The sequence below is a fragment of the Octopus bimaculoides genome, chromosome 5, assembly GCF_046866305.1.
Source record: "Octopus bimaculoides isolate indiv1 chromosome 5, ASM4686630v1, whole genome shotgun sequence".
Taxonomy (NCBI): domain Eukaryota; kingdom Metazoa; phylum Mollusca; class Cephalopoda; order Octopoda; family Octopodidae; genus Octopus; species Octopus bimaculoides.
The window spans coordinates 110,417,234-110,433,521 of NC_142932.1; the positions used below are offsets into that span (position 1 = coordinate 110,417,234).

Below are 16,288 nucleotides of genomic sequence, written 5' to 3' on the forward strand. Positions count from 1 at the left end.
CGCAAAACACTTTCAATACAGTAAACATAAGAGCACCACAGCAAACCACAGCACATACCCAAGGCGCACAGAGCTGCGCTCGGTAGTGAAGTGAAAGCACGTTATAAAAATAAAACTACTGAATAATAATAATAATAATCCATTGTACAATAGGTACAAAGTCTGATATTTTGGGGCTGGGGACCAGTCAATTACATCAACCTCAGTGTGTAACTGGTACTTAATTTATCAACCCCAAAAGGATGAAAGACAAAGTTGACCCTGGTGGCATTTGAACTCAGAACGTGATGACAGACAAAATACCGCTAAGCATTTCACTCAGCATGTTAACAATTCTGCCAGCTCTCTGCATTAATAATAATAATAATAATAATAATAATAATAATAACCCTGAAAAGAGGAAAATTAGTTAAAAGTAGCAATATAACACTAGATAAAGCCAATGAAATAAGAGAACTAGACGAAAGCCAACCATATAAGTATTTAGGAGTCAATGAACTAGATAGGATACAACATACACAAATGAAAGAAAAAATAAAGAAAGAGTACTATAGACGAGTTAGATCAATACTAAAAACAGAGCTCAATGCTAAAAACAAGATAATGGGTATCAACACTTTAGCTGTCCCAGTTATAAGCTACAGCTACAACATCCTTAACTGGACACTAAACGAACTATGTAAAATAGACAGGAAAACAAGAAAAATAATGACAGGATATAGGATGCACCACCCAAAATCTGACATAGAAAGGCTATATATACAACGCACAGAAGGTGGCAGGGGTCTTATACAGCTAGAAAACTATTATAAAATAACCACCATAGGACTGCAAAAATACCTACTCCAGAAGCAAGGGAAACTAATACAAATAGCCACAAAACACGAGCAAAACAAAAAACTGTTTTCAGTATTTAAGGAAGCTGACAAATACAAACAAGAAAGCAATCTACCTAACAAATACGAAGAAGAAGAAGAAGAAGAAACAACAAAAGCTATAAAACAAATGAAATCCAAACTAAAACTAGAACAGCAACGGACCATGATAAAACGATGGCAAGAAAAGCCCCTACATGGTAAATACTGGGCTAAACTAAATGCGAAAGAAATAGACAGAGAAAAATCCCAGCGATGGCTGAGAAGCTCAGGACTCAAAGCAGAGACTGAAGGATTTTTAATTGCTGCACAAGACCAAAGCCTCCCCACCAGAAATTACCAAAAACACAAAATGAAAAGAAATATAACAAGTAACTGTAGAATATGTGGAGATCGACAAGAAACAATAAATCATATTATCTCTGGCTGCCCAGTCCTGGCTAAGAAGGAATATATTCACAGACACGACAGAGCTGGGACCTATATACACTGGAAGCTATGCCAACATTATGGAATAGCAACAGAAAAAAGATGGTATAAACACACGCCAGAAAAGGTCACAGAAAACGAGAAAGCAACCATACTCTGGGATATGCCAATACACACAGATAGAGAAATTAAGGCAAATAGACCAGATATAGTTGTCAAAGATCATGAAGGAAAAAAATGCCTTCTAATTGATGTTTCAATACCAGCAGATGACAACGTTTCTCTAAAAGAAATGGAAAAACTTTCAAAATACAAAGACCTGGAAATAGAGATAACTCGAATGTGGAATCTAAAAACAGAAACAATTCCTATCATAGTAGGTGCCTTAGGTATAATAAAAAAATATTCAGACAAATACATAACAAAAACACCAGGACTTACAAATATATATAACATACAGAAAATTACACTACTGGGTACTGCACACATTCTACGCAAAACACTTTCAATACAGTAAACATAAGAGCACCACAGCAAACCACAGCACATACCCAAGGCGCACAGAGCTGCGCTCGGTAGTGAAGTGAAAGCACGTTATAAAAATAAAACTACTGAATAATAATAATAATAATAATAATAATAATAATAATAATAAATAATCCTTTCATGTTGTGGCATAAGTCCAGCAATTTTAGGGTTGGGCCTAGTTGTTTGCATCAGCCTGTGCTTCACTGGTATTTATCTTATTGACCCCCAGAAGGATGAAAAGCAAAGGTAACCTCATTAGAATTTGAACTTGGAACATAGAGGGCTACTAGACATTTTGTTTGACATGCTAACATATTTGCTTGCTCATTGCCTAAGTAATACTAATAATAGTTGCAGTCCAAATATTCAATTTTCTTTTATGTTATCTTCCAGACTCCAGGAACATATCTTATGACATGGGTTTCAGTTGATATAATATCTGCTATCATCATCATCACCATACTTATAGTACAATGGTAAGTCAGTGTATTAAATATTTTGGTGTGACCAGTTGAAGTGTCTTTGAAATATCAATGTTCCTGATTATCCAAATACCTTAATTTGGACCCAGTTTTGAAGTTTCTATTTATAAGTGTAATAATCAGAGCATTCAAATATGTTTAAGCATTCATTTATCATCTTTGTAGTTTCACTGGAAAATTTCATTTTCATCTCTCATTATCAAACCCGTCTTGTTTTATATAATTCAACTTATGTATGTGTGTGTGTGTGTGTGTGTATGTATATATACACACACACACACACACACACATATATATATACATATAAAAATATATATGTAGATATATATATATGAATTATATGCATATATATATATATATATATATATATATATATATATATATTGGAAGGTTTGGAGGTGATGTACAGGAATTATATATTAGAAAAAATAATAAGGTACTCAGATATCTGGATGGTTGTACATTTACAGATTTTTATTAATATGTCAGCCAACAACTGATGATGGGTCATTTTTTTCGTGTTGCTTGTCTTGTTTTCTGTTTGTTTCTTTCATCATCATCATCATCGTTTAACGTCCGCCTTCCATGCTAGCATGGCTTGGACGATTTGACTGAGGACTGGTGAACCAGATGGCTGCACCAGGCTCCAATCTGATCTGGCAGGACTATGATGAACAAGAGAGGGCTCAGCACCAATCTTTGGTGAAACTCTACGTGTATCCTGAATTCTTCGCTGTACTCATTGCCCATCCTCACCTTACTGATAACATCCCTGTACAAAGCTTGTACAGCTCTCACCAACCACTCGTCTATCCCTATGCATTGACCCCTAGATAAGGGACCAGGAGACTCTGTCAAAAGCTTTCTCTAAGTCAGCAAAAGTCAAGTACAAAGGCTTAACTTTGGCTAGGTATTTCTCCTGCAGCTGTCTTACCCGAAATATAGTATCAGTGGTGCTTCTCCCTGGCACAAAACCAAACTGCATCTCATCTAAACTAACTCTCTCCCTGATTAGTTGGGCTATGACCACTCTGCAACTTTCATAATCTGATCCAACAATTTGATATCTCTGTAATTATTTTTATCTAAGGCATCACCTTTACCTTTGGAGTATTTGACTATGGTGCTGCTGCACCAGTCATTCAGTATGACTCCTTCATGAACCACCTGATTTACAATACAGGTGACTAGACCATATCCCACACTGCCAGATATTTTAAGCATCTCAGCGGTGATTCCTGATGGGCTGGGGGCTTTTCCTGTCTTCATATCCTTAATTGCTTTATCTACAAGGGTACTGTCAATTCAGATAGCTAGTCCCTCAGTTGGGTCAACATTTGGCAGACTCTCCTCCTCCCATTCATTCTCCACATTCAGCAACCTTTCATAATGGCGCTTCCAAGCCTCTTTCTTTGCAGACTTATTAAAAGCAAGTCCACCATCATCCATATATATATATATATACATGCATATATATATATGTGTGTATAAGTATGTATATATAAGAGATGCTGAAAAGTTCCTGACTTTAAGGGTATTGCGAAAGGCCTGGCTGGAGGCCCAACTTTCCAATTCCTTTTACAGGGCTTAGAAAAACTGAAAGAGCACTGCAATTAGTGTGTGAATCTGAGAGAGGAATGTGTTGAATAAAATCATAATTAACTTATCTTCCTGTATTTTCTTTTACCCAAAGCCTGGAACTTGTCAGCAACCCCTCATATATGTATACTTATGTTGCTTTTCCTTTTTATTCATTAGTAACCTTTCTAGAATGAAGGAGCTGGTTTCTAGCAAAGAAACTAAAGCTCTCTGGTTAGTATCTGAATAACAACAATGATAATTGTTACATATTGAACTTCAAGAAAATCTTGCATATTTTTACTGTTTCACTTACAGATTGTATCTGATAAGTTTGTGTTGCCTGGTTTCTTTCTTTGCATGTAAAGTTTCACATGTAATGGAAAATTATTGCAATGTTTATTGAATGATTTTTTTCCTTTTATTGGTCACTTACTTGAAAACTTCAATCTTTGCAGGGTCCGGTTATTGGGAACACGCTTCAATCCAGAGACAATTTCGTTACATTCTCAACAGACAATGACTATCCTTACAGACCAATATCATTCTAATTCAAGAACTATGAAAGAAAAACTATTATTTACTGCCGACCAACTCGAAGAAGACGTTCTGGAAACAACAGAAGGTGTTTCTAATGACCATATTGATTCTCCAACCCATCATTACATGAATACAGCTGCCGATACGATTGTCATCAGTGTTCCTCAGTAGATACAACTTTACTGAAAATATTGGGACAATTCAAAAGATTCATAGAATTCCAAACCAAATTCCATTTGTTATACTACTTTCCAGAAAAATATGGAATTTATAATTAAAAAAATATATATATATATATTTTATGAATGACTCTTTGTGATGGGATTTTGGCACATTTATTTTACTTTTTTTTTATATACCAGAAAGCAACCTTTGGCTCTATGTTAATGTGTTTTATTCTGTGAATATTTAAAGATTTTTTTTTTTTTTAATGGCTTAGTCAAAGGACAAAGAGCAGTGCCCATGACCTTTTTCATGGCCTCTAAGATTGGTCAGAGGAAGTGAGGATTTTATCCTCAGATTAGAGATCTAGTTTCAAAGCTTGCAACAGAACTAATTCTGTTAAAGGAACCCAAGGACCAGGTGGGGGTGTTAAACCGGGTGGTGGCATAAGTTCACCACCCAATAAATGCCTTATGCATGTTTCATACTTTTTTCTTTCTTTCTTTCATTTTTTTTCCTTTGCTTTTTTTACTGCTCTTGCAATGTGCTGAAATTTATCCAAAACTGTTTTCCAGTTTTAGCTTCCAATGTCATGCCAGATGAGAGATAAATGATCAGAAATTTTATTTCTTACTGGTTCTCTCCTTTAAATGTTTAACTTGTAAATGAGGACATCATTGACTGATGGGATGATGTCTTACCAATTAACAACTATGAAAGGCGTACGACTTAGTAAAAAAATAGATCCTTTTTTTTAATTGTTTGAGAATACTGTGAATTTCTCAAGAATAATTCTTATACTTTTGTATTTTGAATGGAACTTTGTCGTTTGTGTGTGGATGTGTGTATTTAAGTATATTTGGAGAAAAGAGGATATATGTGTGTGTGTCTATGTATGCTTGTGTGTGTTTGTGTACATATACATATACCTGTATGTATATATACATATATCTATGTGTGTGTGTATACACACATATATGTATATACATATATGCATGTATATAAATATATATATATATATGTATATATATATATATGTGTGTGTGTGTGTGTGTGTGTATGTATATATATATATGTGTGTGTGTATGTATATATATATGTGTGTGTATGTATATATATATGTATGTATATATATGTATGTATATATATGTATGTATATATATATGTATGTATATATATATGTATGTATATATATATGTATGTATATATATATATGTATGTATATGTATATATGTATGTATATGTATATATGTATGTATGTATATATATATGTATGTATATATATATATGTATGTATATATATATATGTATATATATATATATATATATGTATGTATATATATATGTATGTATATATATATGTATGTATATATATATATATGTATGTAGATGTATATATGTATGTACATATGTATATATATGTAGATGTATATATGTATGTACATATGTATATATATGTATGTAGATGTATATATGTATGTACATATGTATATATATGTAGATGTATATATGTATGTACATATGTATATATATGTATGTAGATGTATATATGTATGTACATATGTATATATATGTATGTAGATGTATATATGTATGTACATATGTATATATATGTATGTAGATATATATATGTATATTAATACATACATATATATCTATGAATGTATTAATGTTTTGTGTGTTTAGTTCTGTATAAAAACAGTCAAACATTAAATAGAAAGGTCACTCAATGGCTTTCAGTAGAATAAACATACTTCATTTTTGCAAGGGAAAGGTTAAAACTCACTTTGAAGTTTCAGCTATGTAACCATAATTGGACTGTAAATTGCTTCAGTTCATTAACATCTATATGAGTGCATGTATTTGCTTGTGTACATACATATGTTTGCATGCAGATAGGTATATGAATATATTCTAGTGTTTGATGATGATGATATATGTGAGTGGACAAATGAAAGGGCACTCAATGTATTTATTGGGAGTTGCATGTATTATTCAAAACAGTTTGATTTATGATCCATGCTACTTCAAGTTTCACAGACCCCTAATGGAGCTTCTTTCCTCAGGTTCATGGGATATCCAAGTCCCAGAAGCCTGAGGAGCCTGCAAAGCCTGAACTAGCACAGAATCTGAGTTAAAGTGTTTTGAATAATATTCATATACAAATATATATATATATATACACACACACACACAAACATATGCACGCATGTATATACCTGAACATGTAGATTTATCTGTATATGTAAAAATGTTTGTCTATTGAAACTCAAATGTATTGTGTATTTTTTGTGTGTATGACTAGATGCATGTGTACTAACTCACTAAGATGTGTAGATAGATCTGTGGCTATATAAATGCATGTATGGATCCATTGGCTACTGTTGAAAACATTATAGCATCAAAATCTGTATTAACATAAAATAATGAATGCTGATGTTCATCTACAAAGCCAGTACTTAAAAATCAAAATTCTTACTCAGTTGAAGATAGACCCTGTCTTTGACCCCCTCCTTCCATACAAATCGAACCTGTCCCACCTCTACCAACATACATGCTTGAATGAAGCACTCAATACTAAAAAACAGTCATTAACTTCCAATACTAAGCAATAACAAACTTAATGGAAGTCACCTCATAAAATTCAACAAATCTTCCAACACAAACTACTCAATGTGACCTACCTGTGATTTGTTCCTCTCTAAAATATAACCCCCAGCACCTGTATTTACATATATGCTCTAATGAAACCTAACAATAGCATAAATAATCAATAATTCCATTAGCTACCCAAATAGTTTCAACATAATTTTAATTTATTAAACCAGAGAAAATGTCTTTACCACCTCTTTCTTTCTACTGTCACCCTATCAACAATACCTTTTTCTCTCCTTTCTATTCTTTTCTATATATTCTATTTCTACTTTCTCCCTACAAACACCTTTGTTTGCTTACCTAATAATATCATCCAATAAAGGTATATATTTATATACCACAAAATTACGCTATTACACTATACATTACTTTTTCACATACATTGCTCTTCCCACAAGATAAACTCCAAATGATTATATTTAAGATTTGGAATACCAACTTATAATCTGATAAGAGCAACACAGCCAAAGTTTCAGTTAACATTTTACTTGCAAAAATAATATATATATATATATATATATATATATATATATATATTCAATTGCCTCTAATTATGACTGAGGGTACTGGGTAGCACTTATATTGCTAGAAATAAGAGTTTTAAAAACCCTTAGTACTGCAAGAGAGCACATTTTCATATGCTGACAGGCGAGATAACTATCCCACAGTGGAGCTAAATTACTATACTAGGCTAGTTTCATTTGAAAATTGTAATTTTCAAACAAAACAAGCCTAGTATAATGATCTAGCTTCACTGTGAGGTGGTTGTTTCCCCTGACAGTATATGAAAATGTGTTTTTTTGCAGTTCTAAGGCTTTTTTTTACTCATATTTCTAGCAATAAAGGTACTACCGGGAACTCTCAGTCACAATTAGTGAAAATTGAATTTTCCCTTTTTGGTTTTATTTTGTAGATAGCTGCCTTCATTATTACATACATACACACACATGCAGAAAGAGAGAAAAAGATCCAACATGACATTGAATGTTGGTGGTTTGTGATCAGATCCTACTTTAAGAATTTTATACATTTAATTTATATTAAAGAAGGGATTATCAAAGTTAGAGCAAATTAATGTCCCTGTCTTCCTTACACAAACAGTTAATTAATTTTAATCATTATGTTTATTTGTTACAACTCAAATGTTTGCATTTGGTCTGCAAATTTTGCACCTCTTGCTATCTTTGTACCATTCCTGTGGATATTTTGAATCCACTTCGTTTGTGATGAAGTGGAATCAATAGAATTTATGTCTGTATTTCTGTATGTATGTATGCCTGTCAGTCAGTCTGTCTATGTATGTATGCATGTACTTAATGTGAGCAGGAGTCTATAAAAATAAGGATAAACTATAATAAATAAATACAACTTTGTTCTTTAGTTCCTCCTGCATTGATTACAATCCATCATTTATAAGCAAGTCTTTTTTGTTTTTTTTCTTTTTAAGTTACCTTTACTCTGTCAACAAAATTTACTTTTAAGAATTACAATGAACCAAAGTTTATAGCTATTTTCATTCAAATTGCAATAATGATTTTACAAATTCTTGGTTGTGTGACAATAAATATCTTAATTTTTGTTTTGAAGATAAGGCCTAATTAATTTAACATATAGTTAGTTACTATGATGAAGACATATGTTTGTATCTATGTCTGTGTGTGTCCAACCCATACTAGCATGGAAAATGGATGTTAAATGATGATAATAATGATTTTTTTTTTTATTTACTTCAAAGTATCAGTTCTAAAGCGTATTTTGCTTAATGGTTGTAACACATTAACATGTGTAAAAGTCTTTCAATTTAATTTGAATTTTCCTATAAAAGTTAATATTGTCCTCAGACACCCACTGCTAATACAAGGTCCAATACTACGACTTTCACAGTTCTGCTGCAAAGTTGTAGATTGTCTTAATTCATCATGTGGTGTTAATCAGAGATTATATGAAAATTCTCTTTTGAATTAGCTTTTAATTCAAAATGCCTATTGAAAACCTCAATGAGGTTTTTAAGCAAGTTATTTTCCTTTAGTGGATTTTTTTTTTTTTTTAACATTTGAAAATGTATTTTATTTATTGTTTAGATCAAACTTCAATATATTTCTGGTGATAAGATTATTTTGTGATACTGTACAATAGTGAGAAATGGACATTGAAAGTAGATCTGTAAAGCCTGTTGAGAAACGTGGGTGGGCAGGATGTGTTGGGTGTGTGAAGCATGAAAGCCAGAATGCAAGAGGACATTAAAGGCATGAGCCAATGTGTGAAAGAGAGAAGACTGAATTGGTATGGAGATTGAAGGCATAGGCATGGCTGTATGAATAAGAAGTTTGCTTCACACTCATGGTTTTGTGTATAATCACATTGCATAATGTTTTAGGCAAAGGTCTTCTATTGGCTCAGGTTGACATTTGAGTGAAATCCTGTAGATGGAAACTACTAAAGGTCATTATATACTTGTATGTGTATATTTGTGTGAGTGATTATAAGTATATATATATATGCATATATGTGTCAATATATGTATAAATGTGTGTGTGTGTTTGTCTTTGCATTAAACACTGTTTACATCAGTTTATCTGCTGCATAAACAATGTTCCATAGCTTAGCAGTTCAGTGTGTGAAATCAGTAGAATGAAGTACCTTTTTATTTGCATCAGGAAAGGTGCCTGGCCTTAGAATACTGCCTCAAGGAGTCCAACTCATGCCTGCATAGAAAAAGCAATTGTAAAAATGATGATGATGTGATAAGAATGGGCCTATAAGTGCTGAGTATATCATCAGTGAAGGGTCTTTATAGCAGGAGTCTGGGGAAGACATGGAGTAGTGAGGGTCAGATGTCAGGATCTTGTCAACAGAAGACGTAATGTATTTTTGTTTGGCAGATTCATCTAACCCATGCCAGCATGGGACAATAGCTATTAAAATGATGATGATTGTTAATTTTTTAATACGTTGAAAACTGCTGTTAGACATTTTCTAGAAGCAATCAAGATATTACATCAAAGTTATTAAATTTGTAGTTATATGTTGTTATTTAAAAATTATTTAAAAGATATGTTATTTGCAGATATAATTAGAAATCCCAGCATTACTATGGCCCATAGACTGGGACCAATAAAAAGAGTATAAATAAAAGCTAAAACGTAAATACACAAATTTATTATTTATTTCCATATCTAGAAATCATGTTAAATTAAATAAATAAATTATAAATATTCTTTTAAAATATGTTGAAAACTTTCCGGTGTTTGAGATATACATACAGCGTTTACTTCAGTATGTTGGGAGCAAAATGTTGCTCTAGTGTTGCTGTGATGAAAAAAAAAATAATAATAATAACTACCGTATGTATTTTTAAACATTGAGATAAAAAAAATAACGGTGCCTTTCTATTTTCGAATTTGCTGAGTTATTTAGGTCTTTTGTTGTATATTATTGTAACTTTGCTATTTTATTCTACCTCCCTGAGTGATAGTTGCTAAATTGTCTTTGTTTCTTTTCAACATCCTTGAGTAAATGTTAATTGAGACTTGTAACGCTGAATGATAAAAGTAATGATGAACTACATATTTTAGATAATAAGACAATCTATTGTCTTTCTATATAAATATTCTGCCTAATTTTCCTTGTATTGTGTACGTTACAAATTATAAAAATAGCGAAGAAAATAATAATGCGAATGTAAAATAACTTCCAGATTGCCAAAGAATATTAAAAACTACTTTATAGCAAATTTGAATTAAACAATTCAAAAAGTGTATCATAACATGTTGTCTAATGTGCCATATTTTTTAAATGTGATTTGAACTTATATGTGAAAATTAATTTGATTTTCCTATATGTAGATTATTTTAAATTTTTATTTTCTTGCTTAAATTCCTTACCACAGATGACTTCGTGATATCTTTTTATTATCTCCCTTGAATTTTACCTCCCCCCTTCCCCTTTTTTTTAAATATATAAAATAATTTTCAAATCTTATCAGCAGAATTGTTTTCTGTGCATTAAAATTTTATTTTATGCATCTTATCTACCTGTAATCTGTATGTGAAAAACTGAATCTAAGGAAGCTGGAGATTGTTTTTATCATGAAAAATTATTCAGTGAAGTTCATGTCAAGTTTATGTGGTTGAAGAAGAGGAATCAAAAGGTTTTAGGTTCTTTCATTTGTGAAAGAAAAACGTTTCTTCTGTTTTAAGAATTTTTTTTTTTTTTTGGTTCTGAGTTGAAGGAAGTTTGGGAGACCCCATAATCGTCTTCTTCCCACCACACACAAACTTATTCAAATTCACGCCCCAAAAAATCAGACTCATTATCCCACAGCATTTTATTTTTAATTAATTTAAATTTTGATGTTGTCTTCCCTGCCTTTCTTGACCAGAGTTTATAATTATACTTGATTTTTAAAAAAAAATCAGTACGGGTATAATTGTATTCAAATTTAATTATTATGCATGTTAGTGAACAGAAGTTGAGCACTTGAAACAAGGGAGCCAACTCCTCATGACTTATTGGTACCTTCCCAAAGCAAGAATTTTATTCTGATAGATTTGCTGCATTATCGATAAAAATCATATAATATATAACACCCATGTATAAAAATCATTTAATATATACACCCATGTATATGTATATATATATATATATATATATACACACACACACACACACACACACACACACACACACACACACACAGTCAATTCAAATAATATATATAACGGTATAATTATATTGGGTTGTCCAGAAAGTTCGCGCTGATTTTTAAGGTCAATAAGTACTTGCCATTACATTTTTAATCAACCAAATATGAACCATTTTGTTGCACAATGCGTCTCCATCTTTCCTTTAACTTGAAAATACCCTCTTCCCAGAATTGAGGTGGTTTTTCATGGCAAAGAATTCATCAAGGTATCTTTTTACGTCATCCAAGGAATTTAAATTTTTACCATTAAGACTATTCTGCAAAGACCAGAATAAGTGGAAATCCGAATGAGCAATATCTGGTGAATATGGAGGGTTGGGTAACACATCCCAGCCAAGCTGCAGCAATTTTTGTCTGGTTCCCAAAGAAACATGTGGTCTTGCATTAGCATGTTGGAAAACAACACCCTTCCTGTTGGCCAATTCCAGACGTTTCTCTTGAATTGCTACTTTTAACTCGTTCAGTTGTGTGCAGTATTTCTCAGAATTAATTGTCTGGTTACTTGGGAGAAGCTCATAGTACAGAATTCCTTTCCAATCCCACTAGACACAAAGCAAGACTTTTTTAGGGTGAAGACTCGCTTTTGGGGTGACTAAAGGTGGCTCATGTCGCTTACTCCAGGATCACTTTCTCTGAACATTTCGGTAGATAATCCATTTCTCATCACCTGTCACAATTTGCTTTAAAAAAGGTGCGTTTTCATTCCGTTTATAAAGCGAATCACAGATGGAAATGCAATCCAAAAGGTTCTCACTCAACTCATGTGGTACCCAAACATCATAGCGATTTGTGTACCCAAGCTTTACCAGGTGCTCATGAACGATCGATTTTGATAGGTTGAGGCTTTCTGCCAATTCTCTGGTTGTGCAATGTGGGTTATTCTCAATTAATGACTTGATTTGATCATCATCTGTAGTGGATGGTCTGCCCGATTGCTCTTTATCAATAAGACTACAATCTCCAACTCAGAACCTTGTGAACCACTTCCATACAGGTCTTACAGATAAAGAAACATTACCATAAACTGCGCATATTTCTTTGGTTGCTTGTGGAGCATTTTTCCTTCTACGGAAAAAGAAAAGCATCAAGTGCTGAAAATGAACTTTCTTATCTTCCATTTTAAAGGGTTACAGATTTAGCACAGGTTATTGGAACATAAACCTTCTTCCACGAAAAGATAGCTTAAACTGTGCTCTAAATGGAGGTGTAGTCAACTCCTATTTTATGGACTCAACCATGTTCTAAAATAAGTTGAAAGGTAAGCTACTATAAATCGGCACAAGCTTTCCGGACAACCCAATACATATCCCTACCGACTTTGTTTCTTCATAACTTTCTGAAAAATGTATGTTTTAATAAGATTTTCAGCTAATATGTTTCAGTAGGTGTGGATTATGATTATGTGAGAATTTGATGCGCAAAAAAAGAAAAAGGAAAAAGGAAGTAATGTGGAGGCAGATAATTCACATACTTTATCAAAACGTGATGAGGAAACAAAGTTGAGATGTGGGAATTATTCATCCCCCACCCCAGTTTTTTTCTGTTTTCATATCAAATTCTGATACAATTGTAATCATCTGCCTTGTCACAAACATGTTTGTTAAAAATTTAATCAAAAGTATGTCTATTTTTCAGAAAGTTATCAAGAAAGAAATTGAAGTAGTGCAAATTATCTAAAACTTCTCTCTTCTACCCTGAAGAAATATTTCACAACAAATTCCAGTATAACTTAATCTATACCATCAAAATGTATCCTAGGAAAATTTCATTAAAATAATATACCATTTTTTCTGAAACAAAGGATGGTATCTGTAGTTATGTCCTAAAATATTGGCAGCAGCCATTTAAGAAAACAAAAGCTGAAGAAAAAGTTATCCCAATGATCATCTCTGTCTTTTATGAGTCTTCCGGTGATTGATGCATTTAAATCTTTAATATGCAAATGTGCTTAAAATATAATTTGGTGTCAGAAGCCTTTTGAATAACTGAAGTTACTGTATTTGGGAATCTTATTTATATATGCATGTCTGCTCATGTGTATGCATGTGTGTATAAGTGCATGATTATCTGTAGAAATTTTGTTTGCATATATGTATGTGCCTGTGTTTGTGTGCATATATTTATATATATATATATATATATATATATATATGTGTGTGTGTGTGTGTATAAAACTAAGTGTGTGCATATAATTATAAAATTACATATCCCCAAATCATACTTACATACACAAACATACATATATGAAAATCTATTTTCAATTGGCTTTAATGAATAAACAAGGGAGAAGACTAAATGGAGGTTGCTCCTTGTTTTACAAGGTGTCCAATATGACCTGGAGATGTTGTCTTCTTGATGTGCTTTAGATATGAAAATTATAGTTTGTATTTCTATAACTATATGAGCGGCATTCTAACTTGGGCTGTACTTGAGTTTGTGAGATAGCAACTGATATGGGCAAATATTGCTATTGTTCCCAGTCTCAGTTCTCATTAAATAGGCATATAATTAATGATATTACAGCCTTTATCATCCCATCTTTTCAAGGGTATATTATTCAGTGTGTCTTTATTTATTTATTTGTAGGAATTTGGGAGGTGATTTTGTGATAGTGTGTAACCTAGTGGTTGAGGCATTGCATTCAGAGTCACAAGACAGTGGTTTCAAGATAGTTATTTGTTGTGTTCTTGATCAAAACACTTCATTTCATATTGCTCCAGTCCACTCAGCTGTGAATGAGTAACCTGTGGCAGACTGGTGTTTCCCTGAATGGAACACCAGGGAAATATTGTGATCTCGATCATTTAAACACCATGGAAATCAAATATCAGACACCATGAATCTTAGGACTCGAGACAATAGTGTCTATAGGCTTATGCTGACAATATTATTTGATGGAGATTTAGCTACTATATCTAGCAGGGTGATTGTAAAGGGTTCTGCTTTGGCTCATATGTGCTGAAATATTTTTTGGAACTAATATTGTACTATTACAAGGAAGAGGAAACCAAGCATTTCAGATGCAATTATGGCAGTGATATAAATTTATAGTTGCAGTGAGGGAACCTTAGCATTTGTGTTAGAACTTTTAGAGTTTCCTTGACATGTATAATGATTGTGATGAAAGGGACTATAATGTTATGTCCCTTTTGGAAGGATACTTTTGAAATCTCTATTGGTGGAAACACTGAAAATGTAGCATGGTACTACTGGCATTTTGTCAGTTACAGCAATGAGGGTTCCACTTGATCCAATCAACAAACAACCTGCTCATGAAACTAATGTGACTGAGCATTCCACAGACATGTATACCCTTAATGTAATTCTCAGGTAGATTCAGTGTGACACAGTGACAAAGTTGGCCCTTTGAAATACAGGTACAGTTCATTTTTGCCAGCTGAGTGGACTGGAGTAACATGAAATAAAGTGCCTTGCTTAAGGACACAATGTGCTGCCGGGAATCAAACTCGTGACCTTACGATCGTGAGCCAAATACCCTTACCACTAAGGCATCTGCCTTCATGATGGGGTGTCCAGGTTACATATGGATAATCCCCAAATGTTTGCTGTATATGCTGAGAAGGGAAGAGGGATATTAATTTGAATAGGAGTAGGTTAGGGTTAGAAGTAACAAGGAGAAAGTCGTTTATGTATGGAAGGAAATGCATGAAAATATAACGTAACCCCAAGCTACTCCAGAGTTGATTGAATGCATGTTGGAGAGTTCTTCATAAACACATTGATGGAGCAGACTGACAGCAAACTTGCAATTCAGGACATTAGAGGTGGACGACTTAGCTAGGAAGTTTTCATGTCAAGAGCCATACCATTGATTATTTTATTTAAGTTTGCTGGAGTATAAGAATACTGTTGTATGATATATATGAGAAAGAATCTCTGATAGACTTGGGAACAACCATTAAGTTCTCTGAATGAAAATGTAATGGTAGTTATCAAGAAGAGGAAGAGACTGGAAGAAATAGACAAGTTAGTAGTTGAAGACTGCTTCCATAACCTCTGAAACTTTGGAATTAAGGACAGTAGTTGGTAATAGGAATGTGGTGAGCAGAATCAGAAATGTATTTCATAGAGTAGGTAAGTTGTGAGAGAAAGACTTAGGATTTTGGTGAAAACAGGAACAAGACATGGAATCACCATGTGGAGAGACCGGAAGGATCACTGTCAAAAATGGTTGACTAAAGTTGGAATGACTGTAGAAGTTTGGCTTCATTACATCTTACATTCTTCTCTTTTGAAGGGAAACTGTTGTGAACTCAATTTAATAGTACAATATTAGTATAATGTTTACAAAGTTAACTTATTGTTGGTATAGG

The 16,288-nt window shown here is 32.9% G+C and overlaps 1 protein-coding gene across 6 annotated transcripts in view; it reads left to right on the plus strand.

Annotated features, from left to right (window-relative positions):
* The window catches only part of LOC106875497 (glycerophosphodiester phosphodiesterase 2), a 158,697-nt gene extending 153,620 nt beyond the window's left edge, over positions 1-5,077 (plus strand). For 4 of the 6 annotated variants that reach the window (XM_089352920.1, XM_089352918.1, XM_089352921.1 and 1 more), the window contains 2 exons: positions 2,226-2,308; positions 4,351-5,077. In XM_089352920.1, coding sequence (XP_089209046.1) covers positions 2,226-2,308; positions 4,351-4,603 — 336 coding nt within the window. In that variant the 3' untranslated portion in view covers positions 4,604-5,077. The remainder of the gene's footprint in view (positions 1-2,225; positions 2,309-4,350) is intronic. The other 2 variants (XM_089352922.1, XM_089352924.1) reach the window with 1 other exon arrangement.
* Positions 5,078-16,288: the final 11,211 nt, after the last annotated feature.